Source organism: Suncus etruscus, chromosome 19 (assembly GCF_024139225.1).
Source record: "Suncus etruscus isolate mSunEtr1 chromosome 19, mSunEtr1.pri.cur, whole genome shotgun sequence".
Lineage (NCBI taxonomy): Eukaryota > Metazoa > Chordata > Mammalia > Eulipotyphla > Soricidae > Suncus > Suncus etruscus.
Genome location: NC_064866.1, coordinates 44,253,096 through 44,280,050, shown reverse-complemented (window position 1 = coordinate 44,280,050; position 26,955 = coordinate 44,253,096). Strand labels below are relative to the sequence as shown.

Here is a 26,955-nt window from a genome sequence, read left to right as displayed (position 1 = left end):
CACCCCGAGACCACGCCCTCCCCGCGCAGGCCCCGCCTACCCACCCGCCTGTCCAATCCGTGCCCTCCGAGAAGGCCCCGCCTCGTCGCGGCGCCACGCCCCTCCGCGAGGCCCCGCCCAGTCCTACCCTTGCTAGGACTCTGAGAGGGCTCCTTGAGAGGCTGTCCCTTCTCCAGGCCACGCCCACTTTTGCACCTGTCCCGCCTCTGCTTGAGGTCCCGCCCAATCCGTGCCCTCTATGAAGGCCCCGCCTGTCTCTATGCCCCGCCCCTCCGCGAGGCCCCGCCCAGTCCGTCCTTCCTTTCTCTAGACTCCGTGGCTCTTTGAGGGCTGCCCCTTCTCTAGACCACGCCCACTCGAAAGACCCCACCCTCTTTTGCACCTGGCCTCGCCCCTCCTCGAGGCCCCGCCCACATCTTTACCCGAGGCCCCTCCCGCCTGGCTCGTTTAGTCCTGTCCTGCCTTGGTCTAATCTCTTTCTCGCGTCGTCCCCGCGCTGTTGGTTGCTAACTCCCGCCCCCTCTTTGAGGTCTCGCTCAGTTCTCCCGCCCTTCACTGCGGCTTCGCCCGGCCCTGCCGGAGGAGCTCGCTCTTTCTTGAGGGAATGCTCATTCCTCGAGATCCGGGCCGCCCCTTTTTTTTTTTTTTTTTTTGGTCCTGCCCCGCCCCTTCTTGAGGCTCCGCCCAATGTTTTTCTTCACCGAGGCCCCTCCCCCATCTCCTTGAGGCCGCGCTCAGTTCTTCCGCCCTTCCCTGAAGCCCGGCCTGCCTCGCCCTGAGGCCACGCCCATTATCCAGCCGAGACCCCGCCCCTCCTGGAGGTCCCGCCAATCCCTTCCCTTCAGCGACTCTCCCGCCCAGTGCCTTCACACAAACCACGCCCCTCCGTGTTGGGCACGCCCACTTTCCCGGCCCCTTTTCCGCCTCGACCTGTCAGTGGCGCCTGCGCCCAGACCTCCGAGCCCCGCCGCTCTAGCCGCCGTTCCTCTCGGTGGTCCTCGGGCAGGAGGCTCCGGTGGGCCCTGCGTCGGGCTGGACCTTGAGCATCTCGGCGGGGCCAGTGGGCCTGCGCCTCTCCCGCTCTGATTCGGACGAATCCCCTCTTCCCACAGTCGTCTTCTCCAGCGGGCTCGGGCCTGCCTGCAGGATTTCCTCTTTCAGCATGGAAAAGTCCCGCTGCTGCTGCTGCTGCTGATGTTCTGCTCTGCCCCTTCTCCCCAGAGGCGAGGACCCCTCTGCTCCCCGAGGTGCCATGGCCCCCCAATCCTATGGCGAGTGGAGCACAGCCCTGTCTTACCTGGCGCTGGCGCTGGTGTCTCTGTACGCAGCGGTGAGCACTGCCCAGGTGAGTCTCAGGGGAGGCCAGGTCCACCCAGCACGTTGCCTTCCTTCCCTGGACTCCAAGCCAGGACCCTGCTGGGCCTGGCAAGGGGGTCGCATCGGAAGGAGTCTGGGAACGAGGCTTCCTTGAACCCCTAGACCACTCAGGCTGCAAAGTTGGAGCCCTGGGCCTGTCCCCACAGCCCTGCCCTGTCCACAGGCGAGCCGAGGCGCTGCTGCCGGCTTCCTGCTCCAGGCCCTGGCGGCTGCGTCTGTGTTGGCCGGCGGCCTGGGCACGGATGAAGACGGCCTCGCCGGGAGCTGGGCGGCCACTGTCATCAGCCTGCCGCTCCTCGCCTTCGACTTCCACTGGGTGAACGGGGACCGCTCCTCGGCCAACCTGCTCCTGGGAGGCGGCATGGTGCTGGCCGTGGCTGGAGGCCACCTAGGTGCCGAGGCCCGAGCCGTGGCCGGCCAGGCCGTGGTGCTGGTGGTGGCGGTGACCATCCTCATCGTGGCCGTTTTCACCACCAACACATCCGGCATCTGGGGGGGCGTGGTGCTGGGTGCCACGGGATTCCTGAGTCGGCTGGATGCGGAAAGCCTGCTACCGCTGCCCAAAGATGATGTGTGTCGCTGGACCCTGGCGCTGGGCAGCTGGGCCTACCACCGCGCCCTGCACGCGCAGCATCTGCAGTGGGAGTGAAGGCAGGAGACGGAGGCAGATAGGCCTTTCTCTCTGCCTTGAATTGTGTGGGACACCCTCCTCCCCAAGGACCTTCCTGTAGGGTATAGTCTGGGGCCATGATGGAAGCAGATCCCCTTCTGAGCTGCTGAGAAGTAAGGACTTGCTTGGGCTAGAAAGAAGTGGATGAGTTTCCTTGGCAGGTTTGGGAACCTGATTCCAGGAAGGCCTTGGTTGTTGGAACAGTGTTTTTGTTTTGTGTTGTTTTTTGGTTTTGGGGTCACACCCAGCGCTCAGGGGATCCTCCTGGCTCTACGCTCAGAAATCGCTCCTGGTAGGCTCGGGGGACCATATGGGATGCCGAGATTTGAACAATCATCCTTCTGCATGCAAGGCAGACACCTTACCTCCATGCTATCTCTCCAGCCCCAGTGTTTTTTGTCTCTAATAAACCTTAGGGATTTGGCATGAACATGGCATCTATCCGTTAATGAATGGTCAGAACAGGTCCACCCTCTCTGAACCCCACCCACCAGGTCCCTGCTCAGCCCACATCACTGAATGGCACAGTTGGAAAACAGTAATCCCTGGACACTGCAGAGCTGAGTATTTTTATTTTTGGTTTTTGGACCACACCCAGCAGTTCTAGGGGTTATTACTCCTGGCAGGCTTGGGGAACCATATGGGATACCAAGGATTGAACCTAGGTTGGCTGCATGCGAGGCCAATGCCCTCCCTACTGTGCTATTGCTCCAGCCCCTGTGAATATTCTTTTATGGCGATGCTCAGGGGCTCCTCCTGGCTCTATTCAGGAATCACTTCTGGTGGGGCTCAAGGAACTACAGGGAATGCCCGAGTTGGAACCTGGGTTGGCCCCTTGCAAGGCCAGCACACTACCCACTGTATTCTGTCCAACCCCACTGATTCTTCTTGTGCCACTTGGCAGGGGTCCTGGGTGGAGCCTGGGGAGAGATGTGCCTCTCCCCTGTATCACCTCTTCCACCAGGTCCATCTTGATTTCCTAAGACCCTAGCTTTTCCCCATAAGATTTGGGGGGCCCTAGCACATACACACACAAACCCTAGCACCAGGGTGAATATTTGGGGGGCCTTACAACACACACACATGCCCTAGCACGCGCGCATACCCCCCCAGGGTTAAGGTTCGGGGGGCCCTAGCACACACACACCCAGGGTTAAGATTCGGGGGGCCTTAGCACATGCACACCCAAGTTTAAGATTTGGGGGGGCCCTAGCACAGGCACACACCCCCGGGCTAAGATTTAGGGGGCCCTAGCACACACACACCCCAGGGTTAAGATTTGGGGGGCCCTAGCACATGCACACCCAAGTTTAAGATTCAGGGGGGCCCTAGCACACGCACACACCCCAGGGCTAAGATTTGGGGGGCCCTAGCACACCCCCCCCAGGATTAAGATTCAGGGGCCCTAGCACACACACAGATTTGGGGGACCCAACACACACCCACCCGAGATTCGGGGGGCCCTAGCGCACACACACACACACACACACACACACACACACACACACACACACACACACACCAGCAGTTCCCGAGCGACCCTGCCCCTTCTTCTTCCCGGCCCCCCATCACACACACATCCCCGAGCCGGAGCGAGCCCTTTCCGAGTCCCTCCCCGACCCTGTCCTCCGCGCAGGCGCAGGCGCCGGCGCCGGCGCCCGTTCCCGCAGGGCCCGCCCCCGCGCGCCCATTGGCTCCGCCCGCCGCGCCGCCGGCCCGAGCCGCGCCGCCATGGCCGGCGCGCGGCACGTGACCGGGGCGTCCGCGGCGGCGGCGTCCGCGGCGGCGGCGGCGGCTGGGAGCGAGCGCCGCGAAAACAAAGATGGCGGCGGCGCCGGGCTCGGCGGCCGCGTCGGCGTCGGCGGCGGCCGCGGCTGCGGGGCGGCGTGCGGGCCGGGCCCACTGAGCGGCGGCGGCGGCGGCGGCGGCGGCGGCGGGGCGGGAGCGGGCGGCGGGGCGCGGGGCGGCGAGGCCGGACTTGCAGCAGCGCGGCGCCCGCCCGCCCGCCCGCTCGCTCGCCGACGCCCGCCCGGCCGGCCGGCCCGATGTCCGGCGCCGAGGAGGGCCGCGGGGGCCCGCGGGGGGGTCGGGGTCGGGGCCGGGGCCGGGAGCGGGGCCGGGGCCGGGGCCGGGGCGGGCATCGGGGTCGGGGCGGCCGCGGGCCCGGCGGCGTCGGCGGCGGCCGCGTCGGAGGCGGCGGGGCCCGGGCCCCCGGACGAGGCGGGCCTGGCCGGGGCGCGGCCGCTGCAGCTGCCGGAGGCGCCGGGCGACCCCGACGCGCCCCCCAAGAAGCGGCTGCGCGCGGCCGAGGCGGCCGAGGCGGCGGCGGGCAGCGGCAAGCTGGAGGAGCGGCTGTACTCGGTGCTCTGCTGCACCGTGTGCCTGGACCTGCCCAAGGCCTCCGTGTACCAGGTAGGGCCGCCGGCCCGACCCCGCCCCAGGCCCAGGCCAGACCCCGGCCCCGCTCCGCTCGCTCGCTCGCTCGCTTCTCGGCAGGGCCCTCGTCGGCGCCCCGGTGCTCTTGCCGAGGAGCCTCCCGGGCCGGCCGACCCCGCCGGCCCATGCGGGCCTGTCCACAGCCGGGCCGCCCGCCCGCCTTTGTCTCTCTCGGCTGCCCCTGCCCCTGCCCCTGGCCCTGCCTGCCTGCCCGCCCGCCCGCCTGCCTCCGCACGGGAGCCTCCAGCCTCTTGGATGGCCAGGCAGGTTCCTCGGGGCCTGCCTTTCCTTTGTGCCCACGCTCCCCTCGAGGTGCTGGCCGGGTCCCCAAGGGGTGCTCGCCCGCCCGCCCGCCCGCTCGCTCAGGGCCAGGCAGGCCCAGGGCCCGGGAGTTTGGTGCAAGCTTTGGGATGAGGGTTGTGGGGAAGGCCCGCTGGGAGGATGCACTTGGACCCAGCTGATCTCCACTGTCGGAGAGACAGAGAGTGTGAAAGAAGGAAGGACTCTCATCCTTCCTTCCCTCCCGGGGCTTTGCTTTCCGTCTCCCACTCCCTCCGAGTGGAGCCGACTCCTGGCCGCCCAAAGACGAAACCCGGCTCTCTGTCTCAGCCAGAGCCGCCAGGAGCCCAGGAGAAGCTAGCAGCAGGAAGTTGGGCAACAGGGCTCAGCGGGGAGGCCGGTGGCCCTTGGCCAGGTGGGCTGTGGGATGCTCTGCCCGGCCGGCCAACTCAGCCCGGGAGTCTACTGACTCTTCCGCCCATGCCAGTCAACGCTGGTCCCCCGGCTTGAGCGCTAGACGGGCCTTGGAATAGAGCCTGGATGCTTGACAACGACCCCCTCCCCCTGGCTCAGAACTGAACACACGAGCCCCCCGATTCTGCCTGGGAGCTGGTGGACGTGGCCTCAATCTTGACCTGGCTGAGCTGCCTGCCTTCCCTGGCTCGTGGGTGGGCCAGCCTCACACAGGTGGCGAGTCCTGCCCCATTATTACCGGCCGCTTTCCTCCGCCTTGAAGACCGGACCAACCCGTCAGGGCGTTCCGGGCCTGACTCAGGCTGTGCCGTGGGTTACAGCTCTGGGCAGTGGTGCTTGCTCTGTGATGCGGGGCCTTTCCCAGGGTCCAGTCCTGCCAGGTGCTGATGTGAGCATTAGGAACTGGGGGTTGGGGGCCTGCCCTGGTTCTGTGTCAGCCCGAAGGTCCGTAGCCACCCACACCCTCTTAGAGGAGGCAGGGCGGCCCTGAAGAGCTTTGATCTTCTCTTCTCTGTGTGGGTGTCAGGTGTGTCCTTGGTGCCTGGCCGGGCCAGGTATGCGGCCACCTTCTGGGGTTCTGGGCAGGCACAGTGAATTAGGTGCTCCAGCCACAACCCTGGAACTCCTGGCTCTGTTGTGAGGTTCCTGAGGCGTGTGACCAGGAGGAGCCTCAGGACACTGCCTCCTGGTCTCCAGGCTGGCTGTGGCCCTTCCCTCAGCCAGTCTTCTACCTTAACCCCTCCCCACTCTGCAGACCTGCCTGTACAGGGGGGCTGGGGTCTCACGAGCCAGGGGAGGCTTGGTCGGGGTCTGTGGGCATGGTGATCTGTGCGACTTCCCGGCCCCTTTGGGCTGGGTTCCCCATTTTGCCCTACTGCATCCTCACCCCGGGACACGGGCTCTGATGGGGCTCACCAGGCCTGGTTGGTTGCTGTGCTGGTCAAAGGCTCTACCTTGGCAGTGGCCTTGTTAGGTGGCACAGCCTCAGGGCTCCTCCCACACGCTCTGTTCAAAGGGACTCACAGAGGGACTCCAGATCTCTGGAGCCTGTCATAGCACCTCCTTGTCCACCCCAATCTCACCAGGGCAGGGTGTTGGCAGCTCAGGAGTCTTGGCTGGATGAGCTATATGGTTGTAGTGCGGAGCTGTGGGTGGCACTGACCTTTTACCCAGGAAGTCCTTGATTTCTGTTTTGTTTTTGTGTGTTTTTATTTGTTTTTGGACCACACCCACCCAGCAGTGATCAGGTTCTACTCCTGGCTCTGCACTCAGGAATCATTCCTGACTGTGCTCTGGGGACCGACCTTACGGGATGTCAGGAGCGCTAACCCTGCCCACAGTCCTCTTGCAAGGCAAAGCAAGTGCTCTCCCAACTGGATTAGCTATCGGACCCCACTACTTGGTTTCTGTTTTCTGTGGGCCCCGACTTTTGGGTGTGTGTGTGTGATGTGGACATGAAGATCATTACTAGGCCTGCACTGGCTATGCTGTGCTCATCTTCCCCAATCCCTGGATAAAGGGGGGAGTTGTACCCAGTAGCAAAGGCCATAAGGCCTGGCAACTCACCCTGGAGCTGGGCCAGCACCCTTGACAGTCCCACTTGGAGTGTTTGCTCACAGGAATCCCAGCTTCCAGCACAGAGCACTGCAGGGTGGGGAGGGGTTTGCTGAGCTGTTTCTTCCTGAATTTGACCACCCCTCTGTTCTGCTGCTGCCCTGTGGTGAGGGGGGAGATGAGCCTGGGGGAGAGGGGCCAGGCAGGTACTGATGCTCGTTTGGAGGAAGCTGCTCAGTATGCTAAGGCATCTTTCCGGGGTCTGGCCTCTGACTACCTCTTGGTGTGACTCACCACGAGTGAATATCTATCCGAAGGCCCCTCCTTAGTGGTTTGGGAATGGAGGACCCCAGATGGAGTGTTGGCTTCTTCCTGGCAGACTTTGATCTGTCCACTTTCCCCGCCTCTCCACACCAGGTGCTTCCTGACCAGGGCGCTGCAGCTGGTCACTTCTCCGGCACCTTGGTAACAGGGATGTACTTGGCATGTCTGGGTCAGCATGGACTGTCACCATTAGTACCCATCTCCTGGGGTAGGGGACCCTCTGCCCATGATGGTCACCTTGCCGACCCTGCCACTGGCTTTGTGGGACCTTGGACTTCAGGCACACTGATAGGGCCATTTGCTCCGACCCAGCAAAGCTGCCTGCTTGGGCCTGAAGGTGGTGACCTGCAGCTGCTGGTCAGAGCTGAGCCTGGCCTGGTCCTGGCCACCGTGGCGGGTGTGTGTGGGGGGGGAAGGGGAGTTTGAGCAGGGCCAGCGGAGTTGGGGGCTCTCAGCACCTAGGACTGTAGGGCTGGCCTGGGAGCTTAAGGTAGCCCTGCTAGAGAGACCTGGAGCTGCAGGGTGTGATTGGGGTTGAAGCCCACGTGGCCTGGGCTCCCTGAGCCCAGAAGCACAGCTGGGACGCCTGCCTGAACCATCTTCAGGAGGGTGGCTTGGGGTTATCTCAGTTTCAGGGGAGCTGAGAGAGTAGGTATACATGTGCTGTGGCAGGAGTTGCAGGTGGAAAAGGTGGCCATCGGCCCTGCTCTTCTGTGTGGGTGGGGGCCAGTCTCTTGGCCAGGGCCTGGCCCCACTGGTTCCTCTCTCCACGGGCTCCTTACTTGGGCCCAGGCTCCACTTTCCTTCTGCTTCCCAGTTCAGAGGATCTGGGCTACGAGGCACCACATGGTCCAGGGCCACCACTTTGAGGCCTCTCCAGGTGCCTCTGCCAGACTTGGACACTCGTGGCTGCCCCTGCAACCACACCTTTTGCTCCTGAGTGGGCAGAGCCGAAGGCCAGGTCTCAGCTGCCCTCTCAGCCTGCAGCCTGTCTGCTCCCCGTGGACACTAACTGTGCCCTGCCCTGTCCCCGCAGCAGGCCAGAAGAGTTGTGCCTGCTTCCCTCTACACACACCTGAATTTTTCCCTCCACAAATACACACAGAGCAGCCCTGATTAGGGCTGCAACCACATGTTTCCTGGGCGTTGGCCTTCCTCAGCCCATCCCAGGGCAGTGAGGTCTTGTGCTGGCGGCGGCGACCATATGCTGGGCATTGCCGCAGCAGTGAGCGGACCCGTAGGTCTGCGGCTCACCTTCCTTTCCTTCTCCACAGTGCACTAACGGTCACTTGATGTGCGCTGGCTGTTTTATCCACCTACTAGCAGATGCCCGGCTGAAGGAGGAGCAGGCCACATGCCCCAACTGCCGCTGTGAGATCAGTAAGAGCCTCTGCTGCCGCAACCTGGCCGTGGAGAAGGCCGTGAGTGAGCTGCCGTGCGAGTGCGGCTTCTGCCTGCACCAGTTTCCCCGCTCCCTCCTGGAGAGGCACCAGAAGGAGGAGTGCCAGGACAGGTAGAGAGTGCCCCCACCCGGAAGTGGGGGCCGGCATTTGGGTCAAGGGCGCCAAGCGAGTTCGAGACTACCCATGCTTGCCTCCCCCAGGGTGACCCAGTGCAAGTACAAGCGCATTGGCTGCCCATGGCATGGCCCCTACCATGAACTGACGGTGCACGAGGCTGCCTGCGCCCACCCTACCAAGACAGGCAATGAGCTGATGGAGATCCTGGACGAGATGGACCAGAGCCACCGCCGAGAGATGCAGCTCTACAATGGCATCTTCAGCCTGCTCAGCTTCGAGAAGATCGGCTACACAGGTGAGGCGTGGGGTGCGGAGGCAGGCCTGGGGCTCTGGGACAGCGCCGGCAAGTGAGGGAGCCGTGGGGCGCAAGCATCCTCACTGGGAGATGTGTGGGAGCAGGGACTGCTAGAAGGAACACTGCTTTGGGGCCCACACCAGCAGCCGCAGCTCAGGGCCAGGGCTGCAGGACAAACTAAGGGCTCCCCACTGGCTGCAGAGCAGAGCTGGGCATGGACGCCCGGGGAAGGGCAGGCCAGACTGCACCTGGGGCCCACTGGATCTAGTGGACTTCTCTGGACCGTAGCCCATCACCTCTGGGCTCGTCCGAGCCATAGCCAACCACCTGTGGACACGTTGGGGAGCCAGGTCCAGGCCAGAGCCTGGTCCAGACCCAAGAAGGATGCTGACGCTGGGGCCACTCGGGAGATGCAGCCGCCACTGCCCAGCCCGCTGCGGGCGGCCAGTCAGCCAGTCACCCCTGGACTGGGCTGGGCTGTGTGGGTCTGTGAGGCCCAGAAGGCTGCGAGGCCTGGGGCTTCAAGCAGTAACAGAAGGGCCACGGCCCCCATTTAAATCACAGCCTCGCCGTCCTGGGCATTGGGCAGGCCTGGCCGGGACTTGGGGTCCTTTTGGGCCCAGTGTCACGAATGTGGCCGTGGCTGAGGGTGGGGGAGTCTCCTCCATGCGGAAGGACTGGTCTAGTCGGCTCCAGGCTGCACTGAGAGAACTGTGTGATGGCCCTGCCGCCACTGACCAACCGGCATGAGCGTGAGCGTGCACTCGCCCGGCCCCACGGCTGATGCTGTGCTGCCCTGCGGCCAGCCTTTCTGGCATGTGTATCGGAACCAATAAAGTCACTGATTTCTCAGAACTGCATCCTGTCTGTGTGTCTGCTTCCCCGTGTCCCTGGGGCCCAGCCAGCCGGCCTCTCCTTGGCTAGGCCAGCCTGGGGAGGGCCAGCAGGGAGGCCCCGCGGGGACACGATCCAACTCCGGCAGCCTCCCACCTCCGTGCAGCTAATGCGTGTCATTCTGTTCATAGTTCCCCCAGCTTGTGCGCCAACTAGTTGCGTTGGGTTTGCCCTGTGACGAGTAGAGCGTGCTGTGCTGGTAAGTGCCTTCCTCCCTGGCTGAGCCCGAGTCCTCAGCCACGGGAAGGCGCCTCGCAGCCCTGCGTTGCACTCACAGCCTTCTGTCCCCCCACCCCACCCCACCCGTCTCTGTCTCCCACAGAGGTCCAGTTCCGGCCCTACCGCACAGATGACTTCATAACGCGCCTATACTATGAAACGCCCCGCTTCACGGTGCTCAACCAGACATGGGTCCTGAAAGCGCGTGTCAACGACTCAGAGCGCAACCCCAACCTGTCATGCAAGCGCACACTGTCCTTCCAGCTGCTGCTCAAAAGCAAGGTCACAGCGCCCCTCGAGTGCTCCTTCCTGCTGCTCAAGGGCCCCTATGACGACGTGAAGATCAGCCCCGTCATCTACCACTTCGTCTTCACCAACGAGACCAATGAGACTGACTATGTGCCGCTGCCTATCGTCGACTCTGTGGAGTGCAACAAACTGCTGGCCGCCAAGAACATCAACCTGCGGTTCTTCCTGTTTCAGATGCCGAAGTAGGGGGTGGCTCCTGCCCACGCCTGCCTGCAGCTTTACAGACCTGACCTGTCACCCTGTCCCCAGCGGGCAGGGAGAAGTGAGGAGCAAACACGACCAAACCTTGGGAAGTGTGCATGCGTGTGTGAAGGTGTCCTAGGGCCCAAGGCTGGGCCACCTGCAGAGGAGGCAGGCTCAGGGATTGGGCGGGCTGCCAGCCCCCGCCCCACCCCACCACAGCAGGCTCACTGCTCTGGACGGGACTCGGGGCCTGCAGACTGGGGACTGCGCATTTGATGGCAATTAAAATGGCACCTTGTTTCCCACTCTCTGTTTCGTTGGACGGCATGGCCCTGACTGGCAACCGGGAGCTTGGGTTTGACCTGGGCTCAGAGCCTGCCCACCCACCCGTCTCCACTCCTCCACTCCCCTGAAGAGACTTGATTTGAATGCCATCCCCGCCCCCGGTCCTGGGAGGGTGGCTCTCATGGAAGCCACTCCTGGGGAGGCAGGACCCTGGCCCCCAGGGCCCAACAGATGCTTTCGGAATGCAGGGTGAAATTCTATCTCTTCCCAGGAAAAAAAATTAAACTACAGGCTCTCTTATGAGTTACACACATTTAGCAGAAGAATTTCTTTTCTGTCCTTGGCCCAGGGCTTTCAGGGTGCTTGCTGTCTGGGTGGGGGTCCAGGTGAGCTTCGGGCCCCCTTCCGAGAGTACTGAGTGTCTAGCTGTTGAGGAAGGTGGGACTGGGGTGCGAATGAGTCCCAGGGGTTCCCTCTTTCCACCCTTGGAGCTGCATGCAGCCCTTCTTGGGAAAGCTTTTCTTTCATGGCTGTTGGCTAGAGATGGTTCTCCTTTGTCTGGCCTGGTCCACGCTGTGCCTCTCCACCCTGTCTCCCCTCTCCTCACCATTGTCTAGGCTGCAGCGGGCAGAGCCTCTGGGCAGCTCAGGCTGTCCTGTCCCTGGGGTGCCTCCTAAATTGCCCAGCTAAAGGGCAATGACCTGTCACCCTGTCACACCTGTCACCCAGCCCCGGGGAGCTGTGGACTCACTTGGAGGACATCAGCCTCATCTTTCCTCAGCTGACTGAAGAAGCTTCTGCTTTCAGCTCCTACCCTGGGCACAGTGCCTCCACACTGGCCTAATGGCAGACTTTTCTGCCTTCTCCAAAGACCCACCAGCTGCAGCCCTTTGGGCCAGTACTGTAGCCTGAGAGGAGGTGTCTGGGTATAGATGTGCTTGTAGTGGGGGTAGGGATGGTGCCCTAACAGCAACCTCTTGGGATTGACCCACTCTCCGAGTTGTGTAGGAGCGTGCTGAGAGCCAGGACATCATCGGGCTGGCCGGGAAGATGGTTAGGAGGAGGGCAAAGCCAGGGTTCACAGGGGTTCCTTTCTCTGTCCCCTCCTGGGAAACAGCTGCTTGTGTCCATCTAGGAAGCTTGGCACAGCAGCTCCTGCACACCCCAGCCCAGTGCCAGCTCCACAACATTTTTTTTTTTTTTTTGGTTTTTGGATCACATTCGGCTACACTCGGGCTACTCCTGGCTCTACGCTCAGAAATCGCTCCTGGCAGCTCCGCAACATCTTGAGCCCAACTTCCAAGGGGCCATGTGGGTCTGGGTCTTGCCTTTCCTGGGGAATGTACTGACCAAGCTGTTAGAGAGGAAAAGACCTCTGTGACTTGTCTCTAGGACCCGCATTATTGGGGCATCCCAATTCCGTCCTTCAGGGCTGGGGCTGCCTCAGGAGACACGGCCAAGCAGCCCCCCCCCCCATCCCTTACCCTGTGAGCTTCCACAGTGTTGCAGTGAGGCAATGACACAATAGGACCATTTTTAAGAAGAGTTGGGGGGTCGGAGCAACGGCACAGTGAGGAGGGTGTTTACCTACCTGAATTTGACCCCTGGCATCCCATAGGCTTCCCCAAGTCTGCGATACAGGTGCAATTCCTGAGTGCAGTCAGGAATAATGGCTGCACTTTGCTGGGTGTGACCCCAAAAAATAAGCAGAGTTAGAGACTCATTACTTCTGAGTGATGTGCCGGTGCTTTTGTGCTCTGCATTCTCTGCATGTTCGTAACTGATGTCAAAATGTTATCTCTTGGGGCCCGAGTGGTGGCTCGAGCAAGCGGTAAGGGCGTCTGTCTTGCACACACTAACTTAGGACGGACCGAGGTTCCCCCGGCGTCCCATATGGTCCCCAAGCCAGGAGCAATTTCTGAGCGCATAGCCAGGAGTAACCCCTGGGCGCTGCAGCATGTAGCCCCCTACCCCCAAAAACCAGTTATCTCTTGGGGCCAGAGAGAACACGGCATGTAAGGCACTTAACTTGCACACACTGAACAGGGTTTGATCCTCGGCATGCCCGAGGGCCCACCACCAGGACTAGTGCCGGAGCATCACTGGCTGTGGCACAGAAATCAACAAAAACACAGTTGTGTCTCTGACAGGACACTCCATTTCTGAACAGGCTTCCTGTTTCTTCAGTCCCCAAGCAATACCTCATAGAAGTTTCTGTCTGAGCAGTGGGGAAGCGGGCAATCAGCTCTATCATGGGGCTCCCTCTGCACCTGGACATGAGTGGTAGAGCCCAGCCCTGCCCCCTTCCAGAGGAGAGAGGGAGGACCTCCTGCAGCTCATGCCAGCTGCCTGGAAGGGTCTGGCAGCCTTCCTGGCCCGGGGACCCGGGGGCCCCCTCTCCCTCGCCACAGATGCGGCTGCCCATCAACTCAGAGTGGAGAAGTTGGCCCTGTGTATCTGTCTCCAGGTATTTAGCCTCCCACGTTGGGCCCCAGTTGGGCAGCAGGCCCAGGCGCCCATGGAGGCATTTTATGTGGGTCAGAGCATGACAGGGCAGGCAGTTAGCAGTGTGAGACTCCTGTGCAAATGGAGGCATCCAGGGACCAGCGTGGGGGCCACCTGGGTAAAATGGATGCACTGGAGGCGACACCTGCTGCTTGCCTTTGGGGAGGCCTCCCTTTGCAGTCTGCGGACTTTGCAGACTTCCCCTTGGTGAAGTGCGCCCCTCTCTGCACGGGAGTGACTACAACAGGCCCGGCCGGTCCTCCCCGAGTCCTTCTGCAGGATTCCGTGGGCACACTGGGTCTGTATGTGCAGGACCCTTGCTTGGCTCCAGGTCTGGGCTGTGGTGGGGAAGACCGTGCCCACCAGACTGTCCCCGTCCACATCCCCGTCTTCCTCCAATCCCGCCAGCTCCCGGATTTCCCTAGACCCGCCCCTTTCCCCATCCTCCTCCAATCCCCTCCCTCCAGCCCGTCTTCCCGCCCTATCCCCGCCAGCTCCCACCTCTCCTGGCCCCGCCCCTCCCTGGCCCCGCCCACACATAGCTTTTCAGTACCACGTGTCCTCAGTTCCCTCTCTTCCCTGGCCACGCCCATATATAGCCTTTTCCGTACCACGTGACGCCAGCCCCGCCTCCCCGGTCACGCCCTCGATAGACCACGCCCATTTGTCCGTATTACGTGATTCCCCTGGCCCGCCCGCCCACCAGTTCCTGCTTCCTGCCCCGAGTTCCCGCCCACATTCCCCCTTGTCTTCTCGCCGTCTTCCTGGGAATCTTCCTTCTCTATGTCTTCCCCCTAGTCCCGCCCTAGTCTCCTCCTCCTCCCACGATCCCCCCCCCCCATCCTCCCTCCACCCTGACCTGGCCTGTGCCCTCCTTCTGCACACCCTCGCTGGACTACAACTCCCAGCAGGCTTAGGGTGCAAGACGGACTACATTTCCCGGCATGCCCCGCTCCGGGGCGTGTCCGCGGCCGAGCGCGGGAAATCTGGGTCCCTGGCACTTTTGGAGGATGGATGCGGAGCGGGAGCTCCGGGGTGCGTGCGGGGTGATCCGAGGGCGGAGGCCGGAGGAGGGCGCCTGGGGGCCCGCATGGGACTCACCCCCCAGGCCTCTGCTCGTAGATCTGAACAAGGCCAAGGCCAAAGCCCAGAGGGACCGGCAACCGCGGGAGGAGGCCGCCCTGTGCCACCAGCTGGGCGAGCTGCTGGCCAGCCACGGTGCGTGCGGGGCCGGGGTGCGCTGGCCCCGGGGAGGGCAGGGAGGGGGTCGGGGCTGTGGAGGCCTCGCTGCGGTCACTGTCCGCCGGCCCAAGTGACCCACCGGCCCGATCTTCCTCCCCGCAGGCCGCTTCGCGGAGGCGCTGCGGGAGCACCAGCAGGAGCTCCTGCTGTTGGAGAGCGTGGACGACCGCCTGGGCTGCGCTGTGGCCCATCGCAAGGTCGGAGAGCGGCTGGCCGAGCTGGAGCGTTATGACGCTGCTCTGCAGGTGGGAGAGAGACTGACAGGAGTGGACTGCCCCACTTGGAAGGCAGTGCAATGAGGGCTGGTCTCTGGGTTCTGAGGTTCCACCCACCAGCTGGGAGGCGGTGCCCACCAGCAGAGCAAGGCCAGGCCCCCCTACTTGCTTGCTTGCTTTGGCTTGGTGGCTGCCTAGGATACGAGGACGCATGGGTTTGTTTCCGCACACGAAGCATGCATGCCTAGTGGCCTTCCCTCTGCTCGGCAGCACCAGCACTGCTACCTGCAGCTGGCGGAGGCACTGTCCAACCACATCGAGCTGCAGAGGGCCTGGGCCACCATTGGCCGCACGCACCTGGACATCCATGACCACTGTCAGTCCCAGGAGGCCTTGCTGCGGGCCCAGGAGGCCTTTGAGAAGAGCCTGGCCATTGTGGATGAGAAGCTGGAGGGTGAGTGAGCTTAGCCGGCAGGCTTACTCACCCACAACCCCACCCCCCGGGCTACAACACGCTGATGCCTATGGGCTGGCCCCATGAGAGAGGACAGGACCAACGAGTCGCCCCAACTGGGAAACCCCCCCTCCCTGAGGTTGCAGGAAGGGGATGGCTAGGCAGACCAAAGCTGGCTATAGGGCGTCTGCCTTGCATGCGCTAACCTAGGCTGGATCGTGGTTCATTCCCCCGGTGTCCCATATGGTCTCCCAAGCCAGGAGCGATTTCTGAGCGCATAGCCAGGAGTAACCCCTGAGCATCACTGGGTGTGGCCCAAATCCCACCCCCAAAAAAGAAAAAAAAAACAGGGGGCCAGCCTGTTGATGAAGTTCGGAACCTTCCAGGAACATTGGCACAGCGGGAGCTGAGCGAGATGAGGACCCGGCTGTACCTCAACTTAGGCCTCACTTTTGAAAGCCAGCAGGAGGCGACCCTGTGCAGCGAGTTCTTCAAGAAGAGTATCTTTCTCGCAGAGTAAGGTCCACCCAGCCAGCGGGGGAAGCAAGCAGCTCTACAAGGAGGGGCCCATCCTAGGGTTCCTGCATGTGTGGCCGGGGACCTCACCTGCCCAGGTGTGGCTGTGTGATTGTCCTCACCTGCCCAGTGTGTGTCTGTGTGTCTGTGTGGTGCCCAGTGTGTGTGCGGTGTCTGCAGGAGGAGCAGGCTCACTGTGTAGGGAACTGGAGTTCCAAGCACATCGCTCCCTGTCCTCTCCACAGGCAGAACCACCTCTATGAGGACCTGTTCCGGGCCCGCTACAACCTGGGTGCCATGCACTGGCGCCGGGGACAGCACTCCCAGGCCATGCGCTGTCTGGAGGGTGCCCGGGAGTGCTCGAGGGTGCTTCGAAAGGGCTGCATGGAGAGTGACTGCTGCCTGCTCCTCTCTCAGGTGCCGCTGAGCACAGTGACGGGTAAAGGGGGGAGGGGGCAGGTGAGACCTGCCCAAGCAGCTACCAGCCATCCTTCCCTTCCTCCCCACCAGGTGCTCCAGGACTTAGGGGACTTCTTGGCTGCCAAAAGAGTCCTGAAGAAGGCCTATAGACTGAGCGGCCAAAAGCCATCGCAGAAGGCAGCCATCTGCCGGGCCCTCAAGTATGGTGGGTCCAGAGGGAATTGCTAGGGCATGCCCGCTCCATGTCTGAGTGGAGGCAGCCTCGAGGGGAAAGTGAGTGTGACTGGCAGCCTGTCCTGGGGGAGGCAAGGAGAGCGTGGTACACTCCACTTCCTTCCCTGCTGGAAAGAATGATGCATGCAGGCAGGACCCGGCATTGACAAGTGGGGCCCTGTGTTTAGGGCCCACGTGGTCCTGCAGGATTGCTCAGTTCCACCTTCCTGTCTTCCCTGTCACTGCTCATCCACGGAGAGTGCACAGGCACCCTGGGCTGGGCCCCCTCTGCATAGGCCTCTTTCCCGCAGTGCTGGCGGTGATTCGGCTGCAGCAGCAGCAGGAGGAGCCTGAGGGGAGTGACCCTCAGAGTGCCATGGGCATCTGCGAGCAGCTGGGGGATCTGTTCTCCAAGGCAGGCGACTTCCCCAAGGCGGCAGATGCATATCGGCAGCAGGTAGGTCGGGGCTGCTGGGTTTGCCTCCTTGTGGAGCTGGGCCACCAGAGGTGCCTTAATGCTAACTGCCTCCCCACAGCTGCACTTGGCAGAGTTGTTGAACAGGCCTAGGCCCGAGCTGGCCGTCATCCATGTGTCCCTGGCCACCACCTTAGGAGACATGAAGGACCACAGGGGAGCCGTGCACCACTACCAGGAGGAGCTGCGGCTTCGAGGCGGCAATGCCGTGGAGGTGAGTGAGGTATCACAGAGGAGAAGACTGCCAAGTGCTTTTTCTGTTAGTTTTGGTTTTTGGGTCACTCCTGGCAGGCTCTTAGAACCATATGGGATATTAGGGATCAAATTCAGGTCAGCTGTGGGCAAGGCAAATGCCCTCCTTGCTGTGCTATTGCTCTGGCCTCCAAAGTGCGTTTTTGTTTTGGGGCCACACACCAGTGATGCTCAGGGCTTCCTCCTCCCGACTCTCTGCTCAGAGATCACTCCTGCTAGTGCTCAGGATGACTATCGGGGGTTCTGGGGGTTGAACCAGGTTGGCCACGTACAGGGCAAGTGCTATCCCCACTATAGTGCTGTCTCCTTGCTTCAAACCTCTGCATTGCACTTGTGTCTAGGCCCCATCCTGGGCTACTCTAGGTAGTAGCCTAAATCCGTCTCCTCTCCAGGAGGCCCAGACCTGGCTGAACATTGCGTTGTCCCGGGATGAGGCGGGCGATGCCTACGAGCACCTGCTGCCATGCTTCCAGGAAGCGCTGGACTGTGCACAGCGGGCCCAGCAGCCACGGCTCCAGGTAAGCTGCCTGCCCCGCCCTGCCCAGCCTGGTCTTGGGGGGACTTTCCAGCCTGTAGGGTCCTGCCCCACCCCATCTCTGAGCCCAATGTCTCCCCGCTGCTCTCCAGAGACAGATTCTGCAGCACCTCCTCACTGTGCAGCTAAGACTGCAGCCCCAGGATGCCCCCAGCACTGAGGCCGAGCTTCAGGGACTAAGCGGAGGAGAGGAGGAAGAAGATGAGGACGAGGACAAGGACAGCAGCAGCCCGGAGGCCAGCGAACTGGAACTGTCTGAGAGTGGTGAGAACTTCTTGTATTTCGGCTTAGAGCCATGCTGGAGTAGCTCAGTAGAATCCGGGCTGATTGGGGTCGGGCGGTGGCGCTAGAGGTAAGGTGCCTGCCTTGCCTGCGCTAGCCTAGGACTGACCGCGGTTCGATCCCCGGTGTCCCATATGGTCCCCCAAGCCAGGAGCGACTTCTGAGCGCATAGCCAGGAGTGACCCCTGAGCGTCACTGGGTGTGGCCCAAAAACCAAAAGAAAAAAAAAAAAAGAATCCGGGCTGATTGGCCGCAAAGAGAGGCTTGGCCCAGGCCGGCACTGAGGTAACCAGGACATGGAGCAGTCTGAATGCTGTTGATTGCCGCGTCGGGCAGAATAGGTCCATATGGAGATGGCAAGGCTGTGGATCTGAGCCTTGGGGTCCCTAGAACCTCTCTATGAATGGCCAGCTGGCTCTGGAAGGGCAGATTGTAACTTGAGGGCCACCTATTAAACATTAACACAGGGCCAGAGAGATAGTACAGCAATAGGGCATTTGCCTTGCAAGACGCTGACCCAGGAGGGACTGGTTCAATTCCTGGCATCCCATATGGTCCCCCAACCTGCCAGGGGTGATTTCCAAATGCAGAGCCAAGAGTAACCCCTGAGCTCCATTGGGTGTGGCCAAAATACCAGTCAATCAATCAATAAATATAAAGTCAAAAAAATATTTTTTTAAATATACATTGTAGGGGCGGGAGAGATGGCATGGAGGTAAGGTGTTTGCCTTTCATGTAGAAGGTCAGTGGTTCAAATTCTAGCATCCCATATGGTCTCCTGTGCCTGCCAGGGACGATTTCTGAGCATAGAGCCAGGAGTAACCCCTGAGCGCTGCCGGGTGTGACCCAAAAACCCCCAAAAAATAAAAAATTAAAAAATAAACATTGTACAGATGGTTGCAGGAAGAGCCTGTGGGGAAGTTTCTAGAGAAGGCCAGAGACCAAGGAGGAAATAGCAGATTACCGAGAGAAGGCTTGGCACCAAGAGACCAAGGTCTGGGACTGTCAGATTCACTGGCGGCAGTGCCCCAAAGGCAGGGCTGTGGGAGCAGAGACTCTGGCCTTGTTCGGGAACAGACTGGGGCTCAAGGTGCTGTGCTCTGTTCCAGAGGAGGAGGGCAAGGGTACATCTTCACCGGGGCATAAGCAGCAGGATGACGAGGAGTTCCAGGGCCCACGGCAGAGGAACAACAAGGTGAGGCATTGGGCGGCACAAGCATTCTCTGCTCTCTGCCCTGCCGCACTACCTGCCCCTCACTCTGCCCCGTAATCGGGGCTCTGTCCACAGTGGAACCGGCGCAATGATGTGGGTGAGACGCTGCTTCACCGAGCCTGCATTGAGGGCCGGCTTGGCCGTGTCCGGGACCTTGTGAGGCAGGTGGGTTCTGGGTGTCCCTGGCCCTCATGCTAGGAAACCAGGTCGGGCCAAGGGTCCTGTTCCAGTCTCAGACTGAACTGCTGGCTCTTGGTCAACAGGGTCACCCCGTGAACCCTCGGGACCACTGTGGATGGACACCCCTGCACGAGGCCTGCAACTATGGACACCTGGGTAGGCGTCTGGTGGGGCAGGGACAGTGGGTCGTGGGTCCCCTCATGTGCTGTCAGTTGGCAGCAAGCCCAGCATATGCCCCGGTGACTAACCACAGACATTGTGCGCTTTCTGCTGGACCATGGGGCCTCTGTGGATGACCCGGGTGGGCCAGGCTGTGAGGGCATCACCCCTCTGCACGACGCTCTCACCTGCGGGCACTTCGAGGTAGCTGAGCTGCTTATTGAGCGAGGGGCGTCAGTCTCTGCCCGGACCAAGAAGGTGAGAAGCCGGATTTGGGGCCAGGCAGCTTAGGGGACTGAGCATGCAGGGCCTACCCTGCTTAGTGATCCTCTTCCTCCCACACACAGGGCCACCGCCCACTGGAGACTCTGCAGCAGTGGGTGCAACTGTATTGCCGGGACCTGGACCAGGAGACCCGGGAGAAGGCCAGCGCCATGGAGCGGCAGCTGCGGGCAGCCTCTGCTGACACAGGCAAGCTCTCCCCAGCATGCCCTACCCCCTACTCAGGGTGCAGGGTCCTGCCTGACATATCTCTGTTTGTCTCCTCAGACCCCCCCAGATCCCCAGTTTTCCACGACTTCCCGGGCAGCTGTCTCTTTGACCCTGAAAACTCGCCTCCCTTGAGCACTGGCCCTACACCCCCAGACACTCCACAGGGAATCACCAGAGTGACCCAGGGACAGGCGACGCTGGCCACAGCCAGGACTCGGAGGAACTGGCAGCAGCGGGCTGGGGGCAGCAGTTCGGAGGGGGAAGACAGCCCAAGACCCTTCCGGCCGGCTCGCAAGAGACAGCGGCTCAAGGCTCGTCTGCCTGGCCACACAGATCCGAAACCAGTGGGAGGTGCTGCGGGCAGGAGGCAGGACCGTGTTGCCCCATCTGCGCTGGTCCCAGAGGAGGAGTGCCTATCTGGGGACTGGCTGGAGGTCGACACACCCTGCTCCCTGGGCCCCAGGGACAATGGCTTCTCTGAGGACAGCAGTGACCACAGCCCTGTCAGGCCCAGGTCCCGGGGTCGGAAGACCCACCCCCAGCTCGAGAGCCAAAGCACCCTGGACACGCCCGACAGAAACAGCAGCTCAGCCTCAGGACCCTCTGTGGGCACAGCCGTGCAGCCTGGGGTGGGTACAGGAGTGGATGCATGGGTAGTTGGGCGGGACAGAGCACAGTGCCCATCGGGTTGGTCTTCCTGACTGCCCCAACTCGCCCTGCCCTGCCTTCAGGGTTCCATTCTGCCCGTGCCCATCCGGGTTAGGGTTCGGCTTCGGGACGATCTTTTCCTCATTCCCATTCCACATAGGTAAGTACCAGCCGCTTTATGCCACACTACAGTTCCATGCCAGGGGTGGTGGGGGAGGGACCCGCAGTTTTCTGCTGCTAATGAGGTTCACAGGATCCCTGTGGCAGAGTGCTGAGTAGATGGGGGCTCTTGAAAGGTTTTGTCTGGGGACGTGGAACAGAGAAGGGAGCAGGGTGCCCCAGTAGAAGAGGAGGGTACTGGAGGGGGAAGAGAGAAGAGGAAAGGAGAGAGGAAGGTGACAAGAGAAAGAGGGGAAAGCACAGAGGCAGTTCTGGGGCTTGAGGGTGAGACATAGATCCGGTGTGAGGGACAAGCCAATCTGGCTCAGCGACTGTCCCACAGCAGTGAGACCCAGTCTGTGGACTGGCTGGCCAAGCAGGCTGCCCAGCGCTACCACCAGGCATGTGGGTTGCTGCCACGGCTCACCCTGCGGAAGGAGGGGGCCCTGCTGGACCCCAAAGACCCCATCGTAGATGTGCTGCAAAACAACGAGGAGGTAAGTGACCATGTCAGAGCCCAGCATTTGCACCACACCTGTCTGCTACTCACTAGGTCCCTTGCAGGTGCTGGCCGAAGTGACGTCCTGGGACCTGCCACCTTTGAGTGAACGATACCGCCGGGCCTGTCAGAGCCTGGAGCAAGGTAGGGAGTACCTTAGGTATGGCTGTCCTCCTTGCAAGCACATACAGGCACCCTACCTGTCCTCTGATCTCTACTCATGTCTGTCTCTCTGGTCTCGACCATGCCTGTCTTCTCTAGTCTATACACGCATCTGTTTTTAGGCAGTTCCCTTGCCATGTGTGAGCTGAGAGCCTGATTGGAGCTGGTTCTGGGCCCTAGGAAGTGGGTGGGCTAGGCAGCAGGTCCCGGGAACCCTCAGAATCTGGGTGAGGGGCGTTGGCTGGTCCCTACCCTGCATTCACAGAGCAGATAGGCTGGTGACATGCCTGTCCCCCAGGAGAGCATCAGCAGGTGCTCTGGGCCACGGAGCTCCAGGGCTCAACTCCTGCCTTCAGCGCCTGCAGCCTGGCCTTGCGCCAGCCTCAGTTCACCCCCCTCCTGCGGGCACTCAAACTGCACACTGCACTGCGGGAGCTGCGCCTGGCAGGAAACCGACTCGATGACACTTGCGTCCCTGATCTGCTGGCCACTCTGAGCACCGTGTCCAGCCTCACCCTGCTCGACCTGTCTTCCAATCACCTGGGCCCCGAGGGCTTGCGCCAACTTGCCAGTGGCCTCACAGGCATGGCCTCCTCACAGGTCAGCAGGGTGGGTTGCGTGCTTGGGCCTTGGGCTCCAGGTCCAGAGCTGACCCTAGACTCCCACAGAGCTTGGAGGAGCTGGACCTAAGCATGAATCCCCTGGGTGATGGCTGTGGGCCTACCTTGGCCTCTCTCCTGCGGGCCTGTCCTGAGCTCAGCACACTGCGTCTGCAAGCCTGTAACTTTGGCCCCCAATTGTTTCTGCGCCATCAGGCAGTCCTCGGCAGTGCCCTCCAGGGTGAGTGTCCAGCACATGCCCGGGAGGGATCTGCTGAACACGAGTACCAAGGGCTGCATGCACAGCCAGGCCTGGCTTTGGGGAGCATCAAGGCAGCCACGGCACAGGGATCCATACTAGAGGCCTAGATAGAGCTCTCCCAGTCAGAGGCGCTGGGAACTGTTGTTTCCCAAGTGGACTTTTTTGTTTGTTTATAGTGCTCAGGGGTTATTCTTGGTGGGCTTGGGGGACCATATGGGATGCTGGTGTTTGAATTTGGGTCATTTGCCTACAAGGCAAACACTCTACCCACTGTGTTACTGTACTATCACTTTGGCCCGCCCAAGTTGACATCTGAAACCACAGCTTCCCTAGCATTGGCAGGGTCTGGCCCGCTCGGTATGGGGCACGATGTGATAGAGATTGGCCTGTTGGGCTGAGGACGGACCGGTCTGACCCCTGCTGCAGGTGCCCAGTGCCTGAAGACACTGTCTTTGTCCTACAACGCCCTGGGCCCCGCTGCACTGGCCAGGGCACTAGAGAGCCTGCCCGCCAGCACCCTTCTGAACCTGGAGCTCAGCTGTGTGGTGGCTGACCCGCATGACCCAGGCCTCATGGAACCAGTGACTGTGTACCTGACCAAGGTGTGCATGTCCCAGCAGCCAGGGCAGGGAGGCAGGGTTGCAGAGCTAGGGAGGGGCTTCCTAGGGACCGATGCCTTGGGCTGGGTCTTGTGTTCCTGGGTGTGCTGAGTGACACTTCCAAGTGCTGTCCCATACCCTCTGGTAGGCCTTGGGGACTGCAGAGGGGCCTGTTCTGTGGGAAGAGGGGTAGAAGGATCAAGTGCCTACTGGATCTGGCCCCTGGGCTTCTGCTTGCATGCAGGACCACTGTGCCCTGACACATCTGAGCCTGTCTGCAAACCATCTGGATGATGAGGCTGTGAGAGCCCTGAGCAGGTGATGTCCCCTGCCTTGTGCTGTCCTTGGGAGCTGAGGCAGGGCCCTTGGGTGCCACTCATATCTCGTCCCGCTATCCACCCACAGGAACTGGGCATAAAGGAAGGGCCACGATGGGTCTTGGGGGGCTGTGGCCCTGGAAAGTTTCTTGGGGGCCTCTTCTCCCTGAAGTTGAGCCGCCTACTCTGTGATTCCCGATCTCAGGTGTCTCCCCAAGTGCCCCTCGCTCTTCTCCCTGGACCTGTCTGCCAACCCCAGGATCAGCCGTGCTGGCTTGGAGCAGCTCCTGTCAGCTCTGGAGGCGCGTAGCCGGGGGCTCCGCTTCCTGAGTCTTTCTGGTGAGGAGGGAGCTCCGAAGCCCTAGAAGACCTTTGTGGAAGGGGGATCCCAAGAGGACACCCCCAAATTCCGACCTGAATTCAGGGGCTCAATTGCTGGATTTATTGGGCCACACAAGGCTGCTCAGCACCTTGGAGCCCTGGGTATATATATCCTAGGTGGGCAGGCAGTCCACACCCCGGGCAGTGGACACACACGCACACGCTCCAGCCTGGGGTCTTCCGGCCCCTCTGCTTGCGAGAGACCTTGTCCATCCCCGCTGCTGCAGGTTGCTCCATCCAGGGCCCCCTGGGCCAAGACCTGTGGGCCCGGATCGCAGCGCAGCTGCTGGAGCTGCAGCTGTGCAGCCGCCGCCTCGCTGCCGAGGACTGGGACGCGCTGCAGCAGCTTCTGCCGCCGGGCACCGAGCGCCCCCGCAAGCTCTTCTTCCGGCGCGTCTGACCCCGCGCGGCCTCCGTCCCGCCAAAGCCCCCTAATAAAAGACGCTGCACTCCTGCTTCCGCCTGGCTAGTCTCCTTCTGGGGAGTCGGGGCCGGAAGGGGCCGGCCCCAGACCGGAAGAGGTGGGAGGAGATCCGGAAGGGGCGGGGCTACGCGTGCGCAGACTCGCGTCTCTGGCCCTGGAGATACGCCCTGCTACCTGGACCGGCGGGAGTTGCCGCTTTGCGACCCTCCTGGCAGCTCTGCCGAGGGAGACCCACGGTCGCCTTGCGAGGTGCCCCGGAGGGTGGGAGGCCTCGGACGTCTTTGCAGTTCACCCGCCGCCGCCTGGCCACGACCTTTCTTTCCCCGGGGTCCCCAACCCCGAGGCTTCCCACCCGCAGCTGCTCTCTGCCCTGGCCCCAGACACCATCCCCACCCACCCCGGCTGCACCAGGGGTCGGGTCCCCCTTCAGTGGCCGCCTCTGTTACCCCAGGTCTCAGCAGTCACATCCCAGAGCGCAACAGCAACATGTTCCACGGCATCCCAGCCACGCAGGCGGGGGGAGGTGAGTGTGCCGTGGGGGGCCCCCCTGCACATCTCAGCAAGTACAGCAGGGCCCAGGGGTCACAGAGTTGGTCCCTCCGCTAGCCACAGCCTCCAGGCACTCTGGTCCCCTGCTCCAGAATGCATGTCAGGGGAACCACTGTGGTGGGGACAGCTGCTGGCCAGCTCTCTGTTCTCTCTCTCTCTTTGCAGCCCCTGTGAACAAGCCAGAGCTGTATGAGGTGAGTTGACAGGTCTGTGACAGGACTGTGACCCACCCTGGTACTAACAGCTGGTGACTCTCCTCTCCCCTTCTCTTCCTTCTCCAGGAAGTCAAGCTGTACAAAAACGCACGGGAGCGAGAGAAGTAAGAGCCACACCAGCTCTGACTTGTCCAGGGAGGGCTCCAGGTGGGGTTCCCCCTGCACACAGCCCTGACTGCACCTCCCTGCAGGTATGACAACATGGCAGAGCTGTTTGCTGTAGTGAAGACCATGCAGGCCCTGGAGAAGGCCTATATCAAGGACTGCGTCACCCCCAATGAGTGAGTGAGTGAGCTTCCTGCAGATAGGCCAGGGCACCGCAGAAGCTGTGAGAGTTCAGGATGATGTCCTATGGCTGAGATGGGAGCATCCCCATGGGAGGGGCTACAAGCCACCCCCAATATGGCAGAGGAACAGCCTGAAGGAACCCTGGTCAGGTCTCAACCCTAAAGGTTCCTGCACTGCAACACCCAGTGGCCCTCAGCCTCTCTCCTGCTCTGTGCAAATCCAGCTCATTTCTAGACCCATGAGAAGTCATGGCCTGTGGCTGCTACTGCCCATCGTCCTGTGTGAGGGCAGGGCTAAGGGTGTGACTGAATCCCTAGGTACACTGCCGCCTGCTCTCGCCTCCTGGTCCAGTACAAAGCCGCCTTCCGTCAGGTCCAGGGCTCAGAAATTAGCTCCATTGATGAATTCTGCCGCAAGTTCCGCGTGAGTGGGGACCAGTGTCTGGGCAGTATGAGGAGTGGGGACCTTGTGTCTTGCTAGGCTGGTACCCATAGTGCCCCTTCCCATCAGCTGGACTGTCCACTCGCCATGGAGAGGATCAAGGAGGACCGGCCCATCACTATCAAGGATGACAAGGGCAACCTGAACCGCTGCATTGCAGACGTCGTCTCGGTGCGTTCCAGGGGGGAAAGGGGTTGGCCAGTCTCCGCCCACTGCCCAGGTCAAGGGGGAAAAAGGACAGCGAGTAGGTCTGGCTCTCAGTGGCCCCGGTCTGGGGCTACATGACCTCAGCTTCCTCTCACCCCCAGCTCTTTATCACGGTGATGGACAAGCTGCGGCTGGAGATCCGAGCCATGGACGAGGTATGGCCAGCGGCTGGGTGAGGGGGACAGGGTCTGGGACTGGGGACACGGCCATGGGCCCAGCTACTATGGCATTTGCAGATTCAGCCTGACCTCAGGGAGCTGATGGAGACCATGCACCGCATGAGCCACTTGCCCCCAGACTTCGAGGGCCGCCAGACTGTCAGTCAGTGGTGAGTGATTGCATGTCCTTCAGAGCACATATCTCCATTCCCTCCATGGCAGCACACTTCCTCCAGAGCTTCAGCCCTCCGCAGCACATACCTACCTTCCAGCCCACCTCAACATAACACACCCTCACGTGCACACATACTTCCATCGACCCACCCTGTGCCCCTGCAGGCTACAGACCCTGAGTGGCATGTCGGCTTCCGATGAACTGGACGATTCCCAGGTGCGTCAGATGCTGTTTGACCTGGAGTCGGCCTACAATGCCTTCAACCGCTTTCTGCATGCCTGAGCCCACCGCCTGGTACTACCCACTGCCCCACAATAAAGAGATTCCCCTGCCTCCCTGCTGTGGGTTGCTTGTCCTCGGCTTGCCCTGCCCTCCTGGTCGCTTCTGGTCTGGTGCCTTCTGGCTCTGACCAAAGCTGTTCGCGGGGGAACCTGCCTTAGGTCCCACATGCTATAGCCAAGAGGCCTCTGGACACGCCTACCCCACAGCTGCAGTGGGCCCAGCCTGGGACCACATTCCCCACCCAGGATAGTAAAGCCATTTAGGAGTCTTGGCTGCAGTTTACTCGGGACTGATGGTCAGTGTTAGGGGAACAGACACACCTGCCCCACCACAGCTCCACCCTGTGGCCTGTCTCATGGACACAGTTGCGGACAGGAAACAGTGGTGTACAGTCGTGCAATACAGTGGCATCTGATGACATCAGGGTATCCTGCAGCTACCATGTTTCTCAGCACAGTGTGTGGGGTCCTCAGCGAGTCTACAGCAGGACCATTCCCTTGTCCTGCCCACATGTCTGGAGGGGCTGTGGTTGCCAGGAGTGAAGGTGTAAGCTGACCCGACAGCAGGCAGTCCTGCCAAGGGCACCCCCACCTGGCTGAATGAAAGCTTATGCTTATT

At 61.6% G+C, this 26,955-nt stretch overlaps 3 protein-coding genes across 4 annotated transcripts; all 3 read left to right on the top strand.

Annotated features, from left to right (window-relative positions):
* The first annotated feature begins 1,031 nt into the window (after positions 1-1,031).
* LOC125997439 (cysteine and histidine-rich protein 1) lies at positions 1,032-11,130 on the top strand. 2 transcript variants are annotated; one of them, XM_049765868.1, is made up of 4 exons: positions 1,032-1,345; positions 8,389-8,627; positions 8,718-8,929; positions 10,146-11,130. In XM_049765868.1, the coding sequence occupies exons 1-4, from the start codon at positions 1,253-1,255 to the stop codon at positions 10,535-10,537; spliced, it is 936 nt and encodes a 311-aa protein (XP_049621825.1). In that variant the 5' UTR covers positions 1,032-1,252; the 3' UTR covers positions 10,538-11,130. The 2 variants fall into 2 exon arrangements, with proteins under 2 accessions (XP_049621825.1, XP_049621824.1); XM_049765867.1 differs by lacking the exons at positions 8,389-8,627; positions 8,718-8,929; positions 10,146-11,130 and adding an exon at positions 1,541-2,150.
* A 3,204-nt stretch (positions 11,131-14,334) lies between these two features.
* On the top strand, positions 14,335-24,051 carry TONSL (tonsoku like, DNA repair protein). The gene is made up of 26 exons (XM_049765649.1): positions 14,335-14,359; positions 14,447-14,542; positions 14,669-14,811; positions 15,052-15,235; positions 15,622-15,751; positions 15,997-16,168; positions 16,262-16,376; positions 16,696-16,841; positions 16,921-17,073; positions 17,504-17,629; positions 17,739-17,910; positions 19,038-19,123; positions 19,217-19,306; positions 19,405-19,477; positions 19,575-19,738; positions 19,828-19,951; positions 20,030-20,601; positions 20,704-20,780; positions 21,123-21,276; positions 21,344-21,422; positions 21,739-22,040; positions 22,109-22,280; positions 22,728-22,903; positions 23,145-23,218; positions 23,423-23,556; positions 23,826-24,051. The coding sequence occupies exons 1-26, from the start codon at positions 14,335-14,337 to the stop codon at positions 23,996-23,998; spliced, it is 3,912 nt and encodes a 1,303-aa protein (XP_049621606.1). The 3' UTR covers positions 23,999-24,051.
* Positions 24,052-24,174: 123 nt separating this feature from the next.
* Positions 24,175-26,390, top strand: VPS28 (VPS28 subunit of ESCRT-I). The gene is made up of 9 exons (XM_049765869.1): positions 24,175-24,545; positions 24,737-24,765; positions 24,853-24,890; positions 24,978-25,067; positions 25,392-25,497; positions 25,585-25,686; positions 25,824-25,877; positions 25,959-26,050; positions 26,220-26,390. Exons 1-9 carry the CDS (start codon positions 24,509-24,511, stop codon positions 26,335-26,337), a joined length of 666 nt encoding a protein of 221 aa, XP_049621826.1. The 5' UTR covers positions 24,175-24,508; the 3' UTR covers positions 26,338-26,390.
* Positions 26,391-26,955: the final 565 nt, after the last annotated feature.

Bases quoted from the DNA above. Each gene is read 5' to 3' on its own strand.
- TONSL (XM_049765649.1), top strand. From the start codon at position 14,335: ATGGATGCGGAGCGGGAGCTCCGGG. The intron at 20,602-20,703 runs GTGGGTACAGGA...CCCTGCCTTCAG, and splicing joins GCACAGCCGTGCAGCCTGGG to GGTTCCATTCTGCCCGTGCC. The intron at 22,904-23,144 runs GTGTGCATGTCC...GCTTGCATGCAG, and splicing joins TGACTGTGTACCTGACCAAG to GACCACTGTGCCCTGACACA.
- VPS28 (XM_049765869.1), top strand. From the start codon at position 24,509: ATGTTCCACGGCATCCCAGCCACGCAGGCGGGGGGAG. The intron at 24,891-24,977 runs GTAAGAGCCACA...ACCTCCCTGCAG, and splicing joins AACGCACGGGAGCGAGAGAA to GTATGACAACATGGCAGAGC. The intron at 25,498-25,584 runs GTGAGTGGGGAC...CCTTCCCATCAG, and splicing joins AATTCTGCCGCAAGTTCCGC to CTGGACTGTCCACTCGCCAT.
- LOC125997439 (XM_049765868.1), top strand. From the start codon at position 1,253: ATGGCCCCCCAATCCTATGGCGAGTGGAGCACAGCCCTGTCTTACCTG. The intron at 1,346-8,388 runs GTGAGTCTCAGG...CCTTCTCCACAG, and splicing joins CAGCGGTGAGCACTGCCCAG to TGCACTAACGGTCACTTGAT. The intron at 8,628-8,717 runs GTAGAGAGTGCC...TGCCTCCCCCAG, and splicing joins AAGGAGGAGTGCCAGGACAG to GGTGACCCAGTGCAAGTACA.